We start from the raw sequence: 12741 nt of genomic DNA, 5'->3' as shown, positions 1-12741 counted from the left end.
TCATGACTAAAACACCAAAAGCAATGGCAACAAAAGCCAAAATTGACAAATGCAATCTCATTAAACTAAAGAGATTCTGCACAGCCAAAGAATCTATCATCAGAGTGAACAGGCAACCTACAGAATGGGACAAACTGTTTACAATCTATCCATCTGACAAATGGATAATATCCAGAATCTACAAGGAACTTAACAAATTTACAAGAAAAAAACAACCCCATCAAAAAGTGGGCAAAGGATAGGAACAAACACTTCTCAAAAGAAGACATTTATGCAGCCAACAAACATATGAAAAAAAAGCTTATCATCACTGGTCATTAGATAAATGCAAATCAAAACTACAATGAAATATCATCTCATGCCAGTTAGAATGGCGATCATTAAAAAGTCAGGAAGCAACAGATGTTGGAGAGGATGTGGAGACATAGGAACGCTTTTACACTGTTGGTGGGAGTGTAAATCAGTTCAACTATTGTGGAAGACATTGTGGTGATTCCTCAAGGATCTAGAACTAGAAATACCATTTGACCCAGCAATAAATCCCATTACTGGGTATATACCCAAAGGATTATAAATCATTCTACTATAAAGGCAATGCACACATATGTTTATTGCAGCACTATTCACAATAGCAAAGACTTGGAACTCACGCAAATGCCCATCAATGATAGACTGGATAAAGAAAATATGGCACATATACACCATGGAATACTATGCAGCCATAAAAAAGGATGAATTCATGTTTTTTGCAGTGACATGGATGAAGCTGGAAACCATCATTCTCAGCAAACTAACACAGGAACAGAAAAGCAAACAATTCATGTTCTCACTCATAAGTGGGAGTTAAACAATGCAAACACATGGACACAAGGAGGGGAACATCATATGCCAGGACCTACTGGGGGTGGGGGGTAGGGGAGGGATAGCATTAGAAGAAATACCTAATGTAGACAATGGGTTGATGGGTGCAGCAAACCACCATGGTACATATATAGCTACGTAACGAACCTGTGCATTCTGCACATGTATGCCAGAACTTAAAGTATAATTTAAAAATAAAATACAAATACAAATAAAGAAATAGCTGGATGTGGTGGTGCGCACCTGTAGTCGTAGCTACTCTTGAGCCCAGGAGTCAGAGGTTATAGTGAGCTTTCATCACACCACTGTACTCCAGCCTGGGCAACTGAATGAGACCCTGTCTATTAAAAAAAAAATCATGCTGGCCAGGTATGGTGGCTCACACTTAAAATTTCAGCACTCTGGGAGGCCGAGGCGGGCGGATCACCTGCAGTCAGGAGTTCGAGACCTGCCTGACCAACATGGAGAAACCCCATCTCTACTAAAAATAAAAAATTAGCCAAGCATGGTGGCACATGCCTATAATCCCAGCTACTAGGGAGGCTGAGGCAGGAGAACTGCTTGAACCTGGGAGGCAGATGTTGCGGTGAGCTGAGATCACGCCATTGCACTCCAACCTGGGCAACAGGAGCGAAACTCCACCTCAAAAAAAAAAAAATTCATGCTGTAAATCTTAAATAGATAAAAGTGTTTAAGTAAAAGTTAAAATTCCAAAGAACTAATTGGTGATATGATTTTCTAGATAATTTGGCTAAGAGGAAAAAAAACTTCATCTGATCCTTCTCACAGGTAATATTTCATAAAATCAAGAATTATCAGAGTTGAGGAAGATTCTCCTCATTCAGCAAACATCTCTTGACACCAAATGTATGCTAGGACCTAGCGGATGAAGATAAATGAAGCAGTCTCTGCTTGCTAATTCATTCTCATGCCCCTTGCAAGGTTTCTTTCTTTGTTTCACATGAAGATCTCCAAATGCATTCTTTCACAAGGCCGACCAGTCCACGTATGAACAAGCCAAACTGAAAGATGATCTTCCTTTTATTGTGCTATATTTGATCCCCTCTAGCATCCTCTTAGCACTGACTGTTTCTTCTAGAGACTACCAAGGGACCTTAATTCCCTCTCCAAAATGACAATATTTCAAATATATAAACACACAAATCAAGTCCTTTCCCTTAAGATACCTGTTTTCCAGGTCACATCCCCAAGGCCCTCAACTGTCTATAGGTAGGCAAAATTGTCAGTCCTTTCACCATCCTCGTGGCCAAGTCTCTCAGTGTCTCCACTAAAAATGCAGTGCTCAGAGCTGGGCACAAGTTACTAGATTTGATCTGTCAGGAGAAAGGGGAGGAAATGCACTGTAGTTAGCATTTCTCTTCATCTGGAGGCTCTGTTAATGGAATCCAGGTTAGTATCAGCAACTTCTTACAGCTATGGTTCCTTATGGTTCCTTTTAAGCTCTGTAGCCTTCTATGACTGCCAGATCATTTTCACATAAACTAACATCAAGTTAACTCTCCCTCAACATAAAGTTTCATAATTGGATGACAGTTGCTTTTAAAATCCAAATATTAGATTTGACCTTTGAGCTATAGTCCTAGTCTCACCCAACTCTACCACCAACAATAGTGGCCAGACCTCCCAACTTAATGTCATGTATAGATTGGATAAGTACACTTTTTACGCCTTCATTTGCCAGCCAGGCTATCACGCAAAACAAGAGGTCTCATTGGCCATGAGACTAAAGACTTTCCTTGAAATCGACATTGATTTATTACTCTGTCTGGTGAAGATAGTTCAAGCAGCTACAAATTTCCCTGACTTCACTGTTATCCATCCTAAAATTCCCTATCATGAAAGGCTTTCTTGAATTCCTTGACAAATTGAGACATAACTTGTATGTGGCCTTCCCCTAATACCTCTATAGTAACGTTATTGAAAGAGGAAACAATATCAGTTTGGCCTCACAGTTTCACATCTCAGATACCTTCTTTTGATAACTTTTTATGATGACATTCCATGAAAATAATTTGGTGGTGATGGATAGAAGCAGAACACTCCCCTTAGGCCATGCTACTTAATGACATTAAATGATGTACTCATCAGAAAACCAATTCTTCACTGCTTGCCAGCATGCTGTACCAAATGTCTCAGTTCCATCTGGGGTAAATGAAGCTATTTCTCCAGTTTTATTTTTTCTTCTAAAACAAAAATGTACATAGTCTTTAGTCTAGTAAGCACATATGAAGTAATAACACCATTTCCTGCCTTCCAGCTTATATCTTTATCAAGGACTTAAATTTGATTGCAGTCATCAAATCCAAGTGTATATGGTCTTTGGATTGATCTCAATTCAAAACAAAGAAAATAATAACAAAATTATGTTAATGAAAAGATGCAGGGAGAATAACTTACCTGATTGATGAGTTTGGGATAGGAAAAGGAGCATGGGTTGCTCCTCCCGTTCTTCTTGCCTTCCTTTCAAGAGCTAACTTGCATGCAGAGAATACAGACACTCAATCACTACCCAAATGCAGGGGAGGTGTGCTGGGCCACTGCTGACTGTTTCTAGGTAGGTAGTCTGTATCATCCTGGAGTTTAGTATTATGAAGTCCCTAGATCCTGGATATAAGTCATATTCTCCAGTGTAATCATAATCAGTTATAAAGGTAGGTAAGAAGATTCTAACCTCCAAGTGCCAACTCCTTTCTCTTATTTCTTGATTGGCTCAGAACTCCAGGCATGGAGCAGAGGTGCTGGTTTGGGAACTCATCAAACATCTATAACAATACACTTGAATGAAGAGTTCCCCCACTAAAGATGCCTGATAGAGGAATCCCATGACAGGGCAAAAATGGTTCCTCTCCAGCAACCCTGCTCCACTCAGTCATGTGCAGGAAACAACCCAGAGAAAATGTGACCTTAGTGTTTCTCTTTCACACTCCTTATCTCAATGGTCTCACAACCCCTTGAGACTGGTGTGTGCATGTGTACAGCTTACTGAAGGTAGAATGAATATGCAAATGTAATAGAGATAGATGTAATCATACAAGTAAAATTATACTTATGTAATGTATAACATATATTACATATCAGCATTACATGCACTTAACATTTATATACAAAAGTTTAATGCTGTATTATGCCTATCAAGTCATGTTATATATTGGAAAGAATCCCCAAATTTGTAAACATATCCACAGTGATATAGATTCAACTCTTCATATGGCTGTTTATCAAATTTCTATAAAATTTATGTGAGGAATATAAAAAATAATAAATGTCAATGTGCTCTGAAAATTGCCAGGCTGTAAACATATGTTGCTATTTCACATTTACCATTACAACAAATGCCAGCCTATTTCTAGGTGTGCAGTTGTCCAGCGTGCCCTAAATGTATTTAGACATCACAAGTTACAAACTAAAAGAACTAAAGGGGTGGAATGTGATAAAGCTTTGTATAATTATTAAAATAAATCTAAGAGGATGCCACAGGACCAAGTTTATATAATGCAAGGTCCAGCCATTTCATGAACTATCAGCCGTACAAACTGGACCCTACCCATGGAAATAAGCCCAAGTTTATAGACCTAGAATAGGAATATTAAAATTAATCCAAAATTAATGAAATCAGGTGAGCCAGTAAGAATTCTAGTCCCAGTTGAAAACTCAGCCTCGACACTAAGTCTTATCTATTATTCTACAAGGAAGCGTGGATTCTCCTTATTTCTTCATCCTGACCTTCAGCCATTTTCTCACAGTTTAGCACTTGCGAGGCTTTGCAGAAGGAATTCCAGAAAGTTTCTTAATACAACTTACGGTCTTTAATTACACAATTGGAATTAAGCTTTTAAGTGAAGATCTCATTTAAATTTATATGTAAATGTACACAACTGATACCAGAGCCTTTCTGGGCAATAGCAGTGTTGAGTGGAAATGGTCCACACACTTCAGGAGAGGGGATAGTGTGGGAGGAATGTATACCTAAGATAACTTAGTTCCTAAGGACATGAAGCAGGAAAAACTAGGAAGTGAGAACAGGGTGAAGAGAAGGGGGCATCTATACCAAAAAGAGCTGAAAGCAGGGTTTCAAAGAAATATTTGGACATCCTTGTTCATGGCAGTATTATTTAAAATATCTGAAAGCTGGATTCAACCCAAGTGTCTATCGACAGATGACTAGATAAACAAAAATGTATGTGTGTGTGTATGCACTGTATGTGCATGTATGTATATGTGTATATACACATATAAACACATGTGTATGTGTGTATATGTCTACATATACACCATTTACACTCATATATACAGTATTCCACTGTGTTTGTACATATGTGTATCTGTGTGTAAATATATATATAATATATACAGTGTGTGTATATATATATAACATATATATACAGTGTGTGTATATAACCTACCTAATTGATGAGTTTGGGATAGGAAAAGTACCTTACATAAGGAAAATACCTAATATAAGTGAAATAAGCCAACTGGATTCACTTAATGGGATTAAAATGATAGAGAGAGAGAGGACAGAAAAGAAATCCCCATATGTTCATTGAATACAAAAGAGAAACATCTTAACAACTATTAGTATTCAAAATACAAAAATGGAGCAAGTAAGACATAAAATTCATGTGTAGATTAAGAAGGTCTCTCACTGAGATGTTTTCATGTCATTTTATTCTAATAGGTTGCCCCTCATTACCTTTGAAGCAGCTTAAACACACACACATACACATACACATACACATACACACAAAAACACAATGGAATACTGTTCAGTCTTAAGCAGGAAAAAAATTCTGATACATGCTAGAACATAATGAACCTTGAGCACATTATGCTAAGTGAAACAAGCCAGTCACAAAAAGACATATACTGTCTGATTTTACTTGTATGAGGTACTGAAAAAAGACAATACTGTATGATTGCCCTTTACCAGGTACTAAGAGTAGTCAAATTCACAGAAGCAGAAAGTAGAATGGTGGTTGCCAAGAGCTGGGAGGGGAGAGAGTTATTGAGAGTATAGAGTTTCAGTTTTGCATGATGAAAAGGGTTATGTGGATGGATGGTGGTAATGATTGCACAACAATGTGAATGTACTTAATGCCACTGTACGCATAAAAATAGTTAAGATGGCAAATTTTATGTTTTCCCACAATTAAAAATAAAAGATGCATATTATATTTTTAACCAAATTAAAACAACTTCTAGGTTTGTGAGGAAAAAAAAGAGACCGTGGGGAGCACGTACTGTCTGCTGTATAACTTGCCTAGGTCTTGGCCTAGGCTTAGTAAAAAGGAAAATGGCGGCCGGGCGTGGTGGCTCACGCCAGTAATCCCAGCACTTTGGGAGGCTGAGGCAGGTGGATTACTTGAGGTCAGGAGTTTGAGACCAGCCTGACCAAAATGGTGAAACCCCGTCAGTACTAAAAATACAAAAATTAGCCGGGCGTGGTGGTGGGCACCTGTAATCCCAGCTACTCCGGAGGCTGAGTCAGGAGAATCGCTTGAATCCAGGAGGCGGAGGTCGCAGTGAGCTGAGATCACCTCACTGCACTCCAGCCTGGGCAACAGAGCAATACTCCGTCAAAAAAAGAAAAAGAAAGAGAGAAAGAAAAGAAAGAAAAAAAATTTAACTATTTCTGTATATTAACTTATTCATGCTAGTAATATTATGATTATTGCATTACAACTCAAAATCCACAGCAGATAATATTAAATGTGCATTAAAATACCAGAAATGCTGTAAGCATTTGTTACTCAAAGTGTGGCCTGAAGCCCAGCAGCATCAGGATTCTCAGGTGGTTCAGTTGTCCATTAGTTTGAGAAGCACTGTTGTAAACTTTCAAGAACTGCAAATTCAGCTAACAATCACGCTTGATCGGTTGAGATAGAAGGACAACATGTCATTACAGCTGTATTATTGTATTGTGAGTTAAATTGAAAAAAATGTCCATGTTTTACTAGTCTTTACATTCTCAAAAATTATTAAAACTGTATCCATTTATTGCCTTCAATATAGAAAATGCTTAAATTGAACCACAATTTTTATTTAATGTCAATGACAGTATTTTCTGAAGATTCTACATGACACTTTCATGGAAGTGAAATGATTTTCAAAAGCAAAGAGCCAAGCACAGAGCTCTTAATAAGTGACTGATGGTAGATTTGGTAGCTTTAAAATTCAAAGAACTCATTATTACAGCAGAACTAAGCATAGTATAATAATAAGTTTGCCAGGGGAAGTACTGACCCTCACAAATGTTCAAGAACAATAAAATTCTGGTCACTGGTAATGTGAGAAAAACCACTAATACCCACAGCCAACTGGATTCACTTAATGGGATTAAAATGACACAGAGTGAGAGGACCGAAAAGAAGTCCCCATGTGTTCACTGAACACAAAAGAGAAACAACTTAACAAATATATGTATTCAAAACACAAAAGTGTTAGCAAGTAAGAGATAAAATTCATGTTTAGATTAAGAAGGCCTCTCACTGAGATTTTTTGTGTGCTTTTATTCTAATACGTTCCCCCTCATTACCTTTGAAGCAGTTTAATTCAATGCTAAGGATACATTTAACACTTGAAACAAAAAAAATAAATTTCCAATAGAAAGACAAAAATTAGTGATTATAGACAAAGTAGAGATGACTGAGAGGGAAACCTGGAGTTAGATTCTGTCTCTGACATCAGGGCATACTTGGCTGGAAAACATTTTTTCCACTTAAGGATAATCTTTAAAAGCTATTGGAATCTCTGCCTGCTTTCATATCCTTTGCCTCTGGCAAACGTCCATTCACTCTGACTTTTGCAATAGTAAAAATAACTAAATTTGACTCAGTAAAAACAAGTATTATTTTACAAGTACAAACCGAAAGTCAATCCAAGGTTTGGCTTGTTGTTTTTTGAAATTGATGCTAATTTTAAGCAACGATTCAGAGAATCCCTGGAGGTTTATATGAGCTCATTAGTAGCAAAAGCATTTTTAAGTAATGCAAAGTGTTTTCAAGAGCCAGAAAGCAGCTCTTTACACTGCTGAATCACTTGGCACCTTCACATACCCACCTCATGTTCTTGTTACCCAGAAGACAGCAGCAGAGTTTGAAGTAAAACCTCCCTCTGTGGCGGTATTAAAAGCAAGATACGTGACTCTTGATTTTTTGTATTGGAATGACTATGACATCTTAAAACTTAACTTGGGGTCTACGGGTGAGGTCTTCAGAGATGAACTTAGTACTCTCATAAAGGTCTTACTTTTATTTTATCAATTATATGGAACAACAGCTAACATTTTACTGAGCAGAACAAGAGATTAACAAGAACTTAAAAATGGGAGAAAGGACAGGTGAGGTGGCTCATGCTTGTAATCCCAGCACTTTGGAAGGCCAAGGCGTGAGGATCATTTGAGCCCAGGTGTTCAAGACAAGCCTGAGAAGCATAGGGAGACCCTGTTTCTACCAAAAATTTTAAAAACCTACCCCTCCACATATTCCAAAAATAGTAATAAATTTAAAAATTGGCCAGGCATGGTGGTGCATGCCTCTAGTCCAAGCTACTCAAGAGGCTGAGGTGGAGCCTGGGAGGTGGGGCCCCTTGAGTAGCTAGGACTACGCGCATGCACTTGAGCCTGGGAGGTAGAGTGAGCCATGATCACACCACTGCACTCCAGCCTGGCCAACAGAGTGAGGCCTTGTTTCAAAAAAAAAGGGGGGGTGTGGGGGAAGAAAAGGTATAAGAATTAAGAAGCCACCCTCATGCTGTGATAAATATCTGCAAGCTTTAGCAACTGTCAGCTGAAGCAATTTGAATAGGAAATGTTTTGTGTCAGAAGACAGCTACACTGAAGGCTTTTGACAGTGGTGCAAATGTGGGAGGCATAAAGCTGATACTTGGGGACAAAATGAGAGTTGTGACTGGGCCTGCATCCAAATGCCTGCTGTCACCAGTGGTTCAGAAACAGTGGACTCACCACTCAAGAGCTGCGAGGAGGTTTGGGCCCCATCATGGGAAGTACTGACCACATCATACAAGGAAACCTGATTTGTGGCTCCTAGCAACCTAAAATCATAGACTGTTCAAAGAAACTAGAAATGTTTCTCGAAAGGAAGCTTGGGGCCCCACATAAACATCCTCACCAGGGAAAGAAACTGGGACCCAGGGAGTCAGAAGAAATCTATTCCAAGAACCCAAATCATCATGTAAAAGAGACATTACGCTTGATTTCCCTTCAAATTAATTCAGCTTTGTCCAATCACGTGAAATGAAGATACTGTAAACATGCAAATGGCCCTATGTGCTCCTTAAAGTTATTTTTGCCTCAAACAGTCTTGAATAATTAAATTTACGTGCCCTCCAAAATGCAAAACTAAAGTATTATAAAGGTTTTCCTGTGGCCCCCAGTGACCATTAAGAGTACTTCAAAATATACAGAATCATAGAAAAATAGCTTCTTCATCTAGACAGAGACAACTATTTGCTTCAGCAAATACTGGGTCTTTTAGAAGACGGTGTCAATTTTATTGCTTTTTGAAATGCTGTGTAAAGCATGGTACTTAACAATTTGCACATTGGGCAATTTCCATCTGTAAGTTTAAATATATGTGATAAGAAAAAGTACATGCATATTATGGATATATAAAACTTTTCAAAATCATCATCTTTACATTAGAAATTTCTTCACACAAACAACCTGAAAAAAAAGTAGCAAGTGGCAAGAACACCCTAAGACTGCAGAAATCCAGCTTTCTGTTTAAGCAGCCTTTCACTGAGAGACACGAGTGATGGCAGATGAAGGCCTCTTAAGAATAGACTCAACAGAAAATGACAGTGGTTCATTCACCGAGAGTTTTGTTCCAACTTGTTTGGCTACAAAAAGGTCTTTTGCGCACCTATCTATTGTAAATGTGTACTTCTGGTTCTCCTTAACTAAACACTCTCTGTGTTTCTTAGGGGTCTCTTCAAAGGCCTCTTTGACAAATGGTGTTTTCAACTCAGGACCTGATTTGTCATTAAGCGTTTGCTGGAATAATGAGTGGAATGGATTATGTCTAAGTGGCAGAGGGTGCCTGGTGTTTTCTTTGCTGATCTTCGTTAAGACATGCCCTTGAGCTGCCAGGGAGTCCATGTCAACAACAGGAGAGAAATTCCGTCGGGGTGGGGAGAATGCGGACCTCTCTGGGACAGCCTGATGACCCTGAAGGTCACTTCTCGTGGTCTGGATCTCAGGAGTGTGAGGCAGCACCAGGGAGCCTTCCAATTTCGATGGCATCATGTCATGCTCTGCACTGAGCCCATCCTGGACTCGTGCTCCCTTCAAGTCCCAGCTGGCCCCAGGCTTCAGGGCTTGAACTGAGGTGGTGGCATTTAGCAGGCATTGCTGGTAGAGGAGGGTGTCGCTAATGGGGCCACACTTGGGCCAAACTAAAAATCTTGAGGACACGGGATACTGTCTATAAGTCGTGGCCACGCTGACATTAGAAGAAATTAGTTCCATATTCCCAGACCCTGAATACTGCATGGTTAAATCAAGGCAGGTGGGCAAAAAATTACAGAAGTCCTTGCTCTGTGGTTCCACTGGGCTGGGGCTGTAGGCACTTTTGTAGGAGTTATAGTCAGGTCCAGGCACTATGCGGTTGGGCAGAAACAGAGCAGCAGCTTGAGAAGTTTCCAACATCTCCCTTTCTTTATATTCTCTCTCCAGCATAATGTTCTCCAACTCTTTATCAGCAAAGGCTCTTCTTTTCCTCATCCTGTCACTAACTGGGGGAGGTAGAGGGAAGGTCCCTCCTACATAAGTCTCCGCTGGAATGGGGCGATAGCCTAAAAGAAGCAAAGATTGCACATGAAAGAGATTAACATCTACGGAAGAAAAATCTGGACACCCAGAAGGTAACAGCAACACTGCAAGTCAGCAGAACAGTTATTTTCACTTCTATGTCACTAATATTTTTATACAGATGCAAAAGTACAGGTTAGGTTTAAAATAGTTTCCTGGGAGGGTGAAAGAGATCCATATTGCAACTTGTTGTTGTTGCTGTTGTTGTTGTTATGGATTTGTTTGCTTGCTTGCTTCAACAGGCATACTTTATTGATTAAAAATTTTAATATTCTTCCCAGGCCCCCTATGCATTAAGAGACAAGGCTATTCATCTTGTATCAATCAATGTTTTATTATTATCCATGTCATCTTTTTTCATTATTAAAAAATATATCTATACCTAGAGCTGATGTCACTTTTATTTTCTAAAGATGGTTCATTATGTACACACTGTAATAGCTGTAGAATAATCCAAGGAGAACTAGGAAAAAAGAGAAAGAAAGAAAGAAAGTTAAAGGAGATTCGTGAGTAGAAAAAGAAAAAAAAAGGCTTAAGAAAATAGAGAAGAATAGAAAATTGAAAAGAGCTGTTAACTAGTCAAACACACTCTACAGTGAACAATTTAACCAGGCCCCTTCCCCTGACTACCAGTACAAAAAAAACAAAGCAAAATAAAACAAAACCCAAAAACGGTGGGGAGTATTCCCTGCTCTATTGAAAATAACTGTTCTAAAACATTTTTCCCAAGCTCTAATCATTTTGTCCGGATACCAAAACGGTTGAACAAGCAATCATTAGAACACAGGCTAAGTCATCACAGGAATAGGAACAAACTCAAAAACAAAGATTAGTGTAACATAAATAGAATTCCTGGGGGCATAAAATACTTGAAGTATTTCATCACCCCCAAGCACTCACCTCTACCAAATTTGTTTGAAGGATCCATTGTTATATTTGTGTTTACATAGTGACAAACCCACCATACTCATTTACAAATAGAATAAAATTTGAAAATTAATGTTTCCATTTCTACGGTAAGTTTTTGCCAGGAAGTTATTCAGTTGAATTTACTATTCCATTTAGTCCTCAGACTTCACAAGTTGCTTTGGCACAATCTCAGTTTATCAATGTGGCCCTATTATTATAAATCTGTTTATCCAGTTTGTAACCAAATTCATTTTTAATTCATAAGAAACCACTCTATGGTCAGAAGTATGCAACACATGATAGGACACACACAAACTTCAAAACCTGTCCAGAACCAACAAAATTCAGAAGCTACACAAGAAAAAAGCAGAATCTAAATGTCTACTTAAAAAATTTTGTTTACTTTCAGCCTGAATTTCATGAAGTGGCAGTGATTAAAGCAAACGTTAACTTTCCCTTATTTAAATTTTTTAAAATTTAAAGAAAAACGGTTAAAAATAATCAATATATTATTGAAAAGGTCAATAAATAAATTCCATACCCAAATAGAGATGCTTTTAAAAATCGGTAATATTTTAAGAAAAAATAACGTATCCCCAGGCTTTCATGAAAGTGAGAACATGGAGAGAGAAAGTTAGAGATTTCGCACTGTTCGCATTCAACCTCCACTTCACTTTCTGGATTCAAAACCTTTTTCAGATTCTATAACCTTGATTGTCAAAAATGGTAAAATGAAGTTTGGAATAACAGGAATTACCCAAGTAATAAAAAAAAAAAAAAAGTACAATGAAAAAGAGTTGAATCTGAGGTTGAACACCCAGACTAAAGGTCTTTATTGGTTGGGCAGATGTTAAACTCCTCATTTGACTTCATCTATTCAGCTCCCACAACTAAGAAAAGTGGAGGTGGTTGTGTTGTTTTGTTTTGCTTTGTTTAGGTTATTTATTTCCTTCCAAGACATCTGCTTCAGGGTCACTTGGCAGTATATCTTTGTACATCCCTCAGACGGAGTAAATTTCACATGCACTCCACATTAACCCATTAACCACTAAGCAGACAACCAAATAATAGGAATTCTTAAACTGGTGGTGACAAAAACCTCAGCAGGTATGTGAGATTCA

General features: G+C 38.3%; 1 protein-coding gene across 6 annotated transcripts in view; it reads right to left on the bottom strand.

Annotated features, from left to right (window-relative positions):
• Nucleotides 1-7371: 7371 nt before the first annotated feature.
• The window catches only part of LOC105491802 (doublesex and mab-3 related transcription factor 2), a 52979-nt gene continuing 47609 nt past the window's right edge, over nt 7372-12741 (bottom strand). For 3 of the 6 annotated variants that reach the window (XM_071077726.1, XM_071077728.1, XM_071077725.1), the window contains 2 exons: nt 11094-11174; nt 7372-10695 (listed from right to left, as the gene is read on the bottom strand). In XM_071077726.1, coding sequence (XP_070933827.1) covers nt 11119-11174 — 56 coding nt within the window. In that variant the 3' untranslated portion in view covers nt 7372-10695; nt 11094-11118. Of the gene's footprint in view, nt 10696-11093; nt 11175-12741 lie in introns of those variants that run through there. The other 3 variants (XM_071077724.1, XM_011758480.2, XM_071077727.1) reach the window with 1 other exon arrangement.

The sequence above is a fragment of the Macaca nemestrina genome, chromosome 14 (genome assembly GCF_043159975.1).
Source record: "Macaca nemestrina isolate mMacNem1 chromosome 14, mMacNem.hap1, whole genome shotgun sequence".
In the NCBI taxonomy this organism is placed as follows: domain Eukaryota; kingdom Metazoa; phylum Chordata; class Mammalia; order Primates; family Cercopithecidae; genus Macaca; species Macaca nemestrina.
This window is presented reverse-complemented; position numbering and strand designations above follow the sequence as displayed.